The following is a 6,000-nucleotide window of genomic DNA, read 5'->3' as shown; positions in this document are numbered from 1 at the left end:
GGAGGTATCGTACTTGTCTTCTTCCTTCAACGCTTGTTTCAATTTGTTCCTTTTTCGCTTTCACATTTAAGACTTCGAAAAGGGAGATGGCTACTTGCAAACAAATCGACCTCCAAAAACCTCATCCATACCTTTTGCCTAATTTGGTGGTGGAGAAGCTAAACAATGCCAAATCCTAATTCAAGTTACATCCCTGGATCACTCGTGTTCTCTCCATCACTCTACTCGCTAGATTGCTCACTCATTCTCGTTCTCGTTCATCTCTAGTTGATTATGCGTATACTTTTCGTATAGTCTATTCGATCGTGATATTATGCATAATAATGTGGACAAGAAGGAGATGCCGTAAGAATTCAAAGAATAAGTTGATGTTACGTGATTCAATATTTTTTTTCAAAGGATAGATTATGATAGTAAAAGATGATTTATTTGTCCCAAAACCTCTGCCAACTATTCTACAGACTAATATGAAAAAGATAAATTACGGATGACTAATAATCTTGGACAATTGAATAACATATAGGAGAGGGCAATACTTTGCTATTAATAGAGATTTAACTCTCGGATCTTATGATGTTATCATGCGCTAGCTAACTGTCCCGTGGATATTTAAAAATATATGTATAGTTTGATCACTTGATGATAGGTGTAATTTGCAGGAAAGCCCATAAAGTTCCAATATTTTCCATGTACATAACAGAGGCGATAAAAAATGGTACTATTTTTTTTTTTATGGCGTGGATTTGTTTTGGTTAATAATGGCAATCCACCAATGCTGGAGGCGCCGGGAAGACGAGTGGTTGCTGGTTCTCGAAGGGGAAGGGGACAATTGACGGCGGCGGCGAGACCATACGATGCTCCTCGGAGTCTTCGTCCTCCGGCGGCGCAGGTAGATTGAGGTCCAAAACGACGGCGTTCTTGATCACCTCATTCTTCACTTCCGGAAGCGGCGCCGCCTCGTCGGCGGGGGAAGGTATCGGGCGGTGCCGGCGCATGTGGCCGCCGAGGGCCTGGCCGGAGGAGAAGGCCATCCGGCAGATGGCGCACTCGTGCACCCGCAGCGGCTTCGGCGAACTGCAGACGGTCCGTTGGCCTACGTCCTCCTTCTTCGCCGGAACTCGCTTCGCCTCGCCGTGCGGCGGAGGCGAATCCTTGTTCTTCGTGTGGCTGGTGCGGTGACCGCCGAGGGCCTGGAAGGAGGGGAAACTCTTGCCGCATGTCTTGCAGTCGTACGCGCACTCCTCGCCGGGGAACCTGCGACCGCCGCCGCCAGCGGCGGCGTTCGCAACGAAGGACTTCCACTCGGAGGAATCCGGAGGCGGAGGAGAAGCGCGCCCCTGCGCGAGGAGGATGAGGCAGCGAGCCGTGGCCTCATCCTCTCGGCCCGTGGCGCTCCTGTAGGGCTCCCCCGCCGACGAGGAGGAAGCAGCCGCCGGTGCTTCGTCCTCCGCCTCCATACGCAGACGCTTCGTCCCCTTGCGCTTGAGTACCGACGGTGAGAAGGCTTCATGGTTCTTATCCATGTTGCCGCCGGTGCTCAGCTCCATGGGTTTCTCCGCCGCAGCCAAAACATAGGAACAGAGAGGGTGGTTGTGGAATTATATAGACTTACGGGGAGTGGAGAACGAATGTATGTTGACTTGTTCCAACGCGCAAGTAAAACAAGGGGTTTATTTGTAAAAATGAAGTAGAAAACGTAATCAGGTGTCAACGATGAAATCATTGTGATCTCTTTATACTCATTTGTGTTTAAATATTAAATATTAAATTAATTTTGTTAGTCCTTCTCAATTATATATACTCACGAGACTTGTATTCATTCTAATCACATTATAATTGAATCTAAATCCATGAGACGTATTGATCAATTCTCTTAATCAATTAGGCTTCAATTTTTATTTTTTTTATTCTAAAAAAAATTTAAAATCTTAAAATAATTCATTCGGTTCCTGTCCGAAAGTGGAGAAGATGGAAAGTTAGGAATGTGGCTAGAAAGTTAATGGGATGGAGACTCCACGTAGTCCTGCAACACAGAAGCATTAGTGCTGAGCCAGGAAAGAGTTTTCGGTGTTGGTCTTCCGACGTTCAAGTCAATTTCCAGTGATATAGAGAATAGTGGAAAATTGTAACTAAAGTGTGTAGAATAACGAAGTTGTGCATACCTCCGTCTGTAGATAGAAACATCTTTTATAGTGTTATTGTAGTGCCTGTGCAACACATCTCAAAGCGTGTGTACGTTTTCCCAAGTATCCTATCAAAAGACAAGTCAAAAAGTGTCCCTAACACCTTTCCTTAAACGAGCATATATATATCTAATGTAACAGTCTAGAAGCTTCTACAATGCGATTTGCCTGCGGAGCATGCTCTGTTGTCAGTGACACAAACCTCCAAAAGAATATGAGAAGATACACGGGTGGGTTCCGCTGTAGGTTGACCTGTGGCCGCTCAGCCGGACCGTGCTGCACCGATCAATCCCCCTTCACTTAGCTTTTCCGTTGTCGGAGGGTTGCCTCTCATCCAGACAGACATGCCTCCCGTTCGACAGGGACGGTAATGAGGGATGCACTATCTATTTATCTCTTAACCTCGAGTTATTTGGCCTTGCTCATCTGCTCAGACATACCATTTGCTCATCCGTAATAGATCTGCTCAACCGACTTTGACTCCTTCTTTAACTTTGACTTTTATGGTCAATTTATCTTTTAATAGATCTTTTTTTATCATCGCATCCCATTCCAAAAATAGTTAGAAAAGAGTATAGTATGTCATCCTTTGGATCCTATAATGGAGTTTGATCTTTTGTAAAATAAATAAAATACTTAATTTTCAGTAATTGATGGAAGGGCATATTTAAAAGTGGAATTCTAAAAGCACATCTAACTTTAAATTTCTAGACATATTTAATTTTTTTATCCCTCTATTTAATTATCACGGTGATATATTCAAATTGTAGCTATATTCAAATTGTAATAAAAAAAAGGATCCTGTTCATCCTAGGCATCCCAGGTTATAAACAAAAGACATAAATTACATGTCAGTTTATAATCGATAGTCAACTGATTAGAGAGAGTGGAAGAAATATGATAATCTTTTATTGTATTTTTTTATTTAAAGAAATAATTTCTATAAATAGATCATAGTTAGAAATTAAATCTATATCCTATAGGACATAGTACTATATTCAAAGAATCATATTATTGTGATTTTAATTTTAGGATTTGTATAGTATTATTATGATGTTGATTTTTAAAATAAGTATTACTATAATGTGATTTTTTTAAATTAACATCTAATTTAAAAATGCATTACTATAGTGGTATTATTCTTTAAAATTTAATATCATAATGGTAAAAAAAATTAATGAACCGGATAATATTGACGTCGGGACGACCGGCTCAATCCCACATAGGATCAAAATAAAAAACAAATGCACTATTTAAAAACTTTAAAAGTTAGATGCATTTTTAAGATATGATCATTTTAAGTGCGTGGTTAATTTTAGAACCTAGTTAAAAGAAACAACTAGAGAAAAAATTGAGCAAGTGGTGGAGGTGATGGTGCTAGTTGACATCCAGCATTAAATAGGAAGCATCTCTTGCTGTCCCTGTCTTCTATTTCCATAGTTGCTGAGAAAAATACAGCTGAGCTGCAATCTCTTTCTTCTTCTTCTTCTGCATCACAATTATGTAATTAAATGAATTGCAAACTCAAATATCCAAATAATTTAATAAAAACTGTTCACAAAAGAAAACTTCACTCGATTGATTTATTTATTTTCAAATAATAAAACCAAAAAGGAAAATGACTTCCTAACCACTGTTCTTATCATCCTTCAATTAGATACTTAGGGGTTAAGGCTCATTTCAGACTGTTTTTTTCCAAACTCTAGTACTAAATAAAAATTCTCATGAGTTTTTCGATATCTTATGACTTGGGCCGAGCATAACTGAGCTTAATATGTTTGCTGAGCCCAACAATCTTTTAATGACTGATCTTTTTGAATTAGGTTAATGTGATACTAACAGTGTGCTAAATGGCTATCTAATTCTAATGTTAGTAAACAAATAAGTTGGCAAAGCAATCATTAAAGCAGCTAAACTCCATTTAATTGACTCTCACTTCTTTAAGCCACACTTTTAATGTGCCACTCTCATTTGATCACCTTCTTGTTCTTTATCTCAATGATGATTAGAGTTGCTTTGCTCTTTCTTCAATCCATTGTTTGACTGGTACTTCATGGCTTTAGTTGTTTGAATTTAGAGTCGAAAGCAAGAAAAATATGTTTTTTTTTGTGTCGACAATTTGAGCATTCAAGAACACAAAAAGGAAAAGATATAATAATGTTCTAAGTGATCAGGTATCTGAAAAAGAGCAGAAAGAAAGAGGCACTAGGGACAATTTGTTCTTTAGCTTATTTATATTTTGTTTGATGAGAAGCTACTGAGAAAAGAAGGTTTTATGAACAGCAATTTTCTTTTATAGAATTACTCACTTAGACCTCTGTAATATATCCTGAATAAGTTCGATTCAATTCAGCTTTATCGTTTCATTTATCATACACCGACAAGCCTAATCGGTTGTCATATTTGACCAAGAAATCATTCTTCTTATAAGTTTCTCATGCACAATTAAGATGACCAAATGCCACTGAGTGAAGGTCATCCATATCATGATATGTCGATCTCATTGCATTTGCTTGAAGGTCAAGTGAGGTCATGGCACACGACGAATTGTCATCCATGGTGAATGAGGACTGATCAGTGTGTCTCATATACGAATGCTGAGAAGGTCGTAAAGTATTCGAATCGAGAAGGCCATTGTCATGGTACAACAACATCACTTCAGGGTTCATATTGGCATCTGAAACTGAAGATTGGGTCATGCTCACTTCGCGGGGCAAGAAATAGTCCTCGCCTATTTCATACTGCAGGAACTTGTTACTTGACTCCTCTTCCTCGAGCCTTGATGTTTGAGCTTTTAATGAAGCAATTTGAGCTTCCAAAGTCACAACCTGCACAAAACAAGGTAAGAAATCAGTGATGGTAAAGCATTGACATTTTATTTCTTTGATCAACTCTGATTCATGTACTAATTTATCAACTCTGATTCAAATTGTATCAAAAGTTATGAAATTTGATATGTTCGATACTGATTAGTCCAGAACTATGTTCCTGAACATCCACATTCTTTGGCACAAGATCGAAAGTGAATCAAACTGATACTGCATACTTAGTATCAAGATCACTTCTTTGGACTAAAATAGTACTCACTTGCTGTTGCAATGCAAAGATGTGTGCCACACAACCGTAAATAGGATCGTGCAGCCTGGCTTGAGCTTCATAGGCAATGGTGAGGGCAGCCTCAGACCTGTGGGAAACCGGGAGGTGGAGGAGGAGCTTCGAGACATTGCTCGCCCCGAAGACTTTGTGAATGGCTGCAAAATGTGCAGCCCCCTGCTCATGGCAGAAGTAGGGAGCAAACACACATCCTCTCACACACTTCCTCCTCAAGAACTTGCATGCACCACAAGGAGAGCCAAAGCCTGCCATGCCGAGCTAGCTACTACTCAACTTCACACTGCCGACGATTCGATTCAATTCGATTCTTAGGCCTTGTGGTGAATCACCATGGCATTATAAACATTTAGAAGGGGAGGTGGAGATCATGCTTTGGGGAATAATTTACAAAGAGTTGGTCTCCTTAATGGCCTGCATTAGCCATTTTTTTTTAAAGAAAATCATCTTCTTCATCTAAATTCGAAAGGCCAATTCACAGAGAGTGATGACAAAAGAAGGTAAAGACAACCCAACCCATTTCAGTTTGCTTCAGCATTTTGCTTGCTCCTTTTCTGCCTCCCTTTAGATTCTCAACTCTATGAATGAAAAGGGTGGTAAGTGTGTTACTCGTGATCGAAATTGAAAGCTTTTTTTTCTTTTTGGCTTCTAGATTGTCTTGTACTAGTGTTTTTTTTGTTTCTTGAGGCATTAAAAGAAGGTGATC

At 39.6% G+C, this 6,000-nt stretch overlaps 2 protein-coding genes across 2 annotated transcripts; both read right to left on the bottom strand.

The window, feature by feature from the left end:
* Window positions 1–410: 410 nt before the first annotated feature.
* Window positions 411–1,713, bottom strand: LOC122040159 (zinc finger protein ZAT11-like). The gene has a single exon (XM_042599502.1). The coding sequence runs from the start codon at window positions 1,545–1,547 to the stop codon at window positions 753–755; it is 795 nt and encodes a 264-aa protein (XP_042455436.1). The 5' UTR covers window positions 1,548–1,713; the 3' UTR covers window positions 411–752.
* Window positions 1,714–4,506: 2,793 nt separating this feature from the next.
* Window positions 4,507–5,778, bottom strand: LOC122040157 (LOB domain-containing protein 14-like). Its single transcript, XM_042599501.1, has 2 exons — window positions 5,271–5,778; window positions 4,507–5,011 (listed from the first exon to the last, which is right to left on the bottom strand). The coding sequence occupies exons 1-2, from the start codon at window positions 5,547–5,549 to the stop codon at window positions 4,619–4,621; spliced, it is 672 nt and encodes a 223-aa protein (XP_042455435.1). The 5' UTR covers window positions 5,550–5,778; the 3' UTR covers window positions 4,507–4,618.
* Between the last annotated feature and the right edge of the window lie 222 nt (window positions 5,779–6,000).

Source organism: Zingiber officinale, chromosome 2A (assembly GCF_018446385.1).
Source record: "Zingiber officinale cultivar Zhangliang chromosome 2A, Zo_v1.1, whole genome shotgun sequence".
Taxonomy (NCBI): Eukaryota; Viridiplantae; Streptophyta; class Magnoliopsida; order Zingiberales; family Zingiberaceae; genus Zingiber; species Zingiber officinale.
Note: the sequence above shows the minus strand (reverse complement) of the source record. Positions and strands in the feature narration are given on the sequence as shown.

Excerpts from the sequence above, each read along its gene's own strand:
- LOC122040159 (XM_042599502.1), bottom strand. The coding sequence starts at position 1,547 with ATGGAGCTGAGCACCGGCGGCAACATGGATAAGAACCATGAAGCCTTC.
- LOC122040157 (XM_042599501.1), bottom strand. The coding sequence starts at position 5,549 with ATGGCAGGCTTTGGCTCTCCTTGTGGTGCATGCAAGTTCTTGAGGAGG. Across the intron at positions 5,012-5,270 it reads TCTTTGCATTGCAACAGCAA|GTTGTGACTTTGGAAGCTCA; the intron begins GTGAGTACTATT and ends TGTTTTGTGCAG.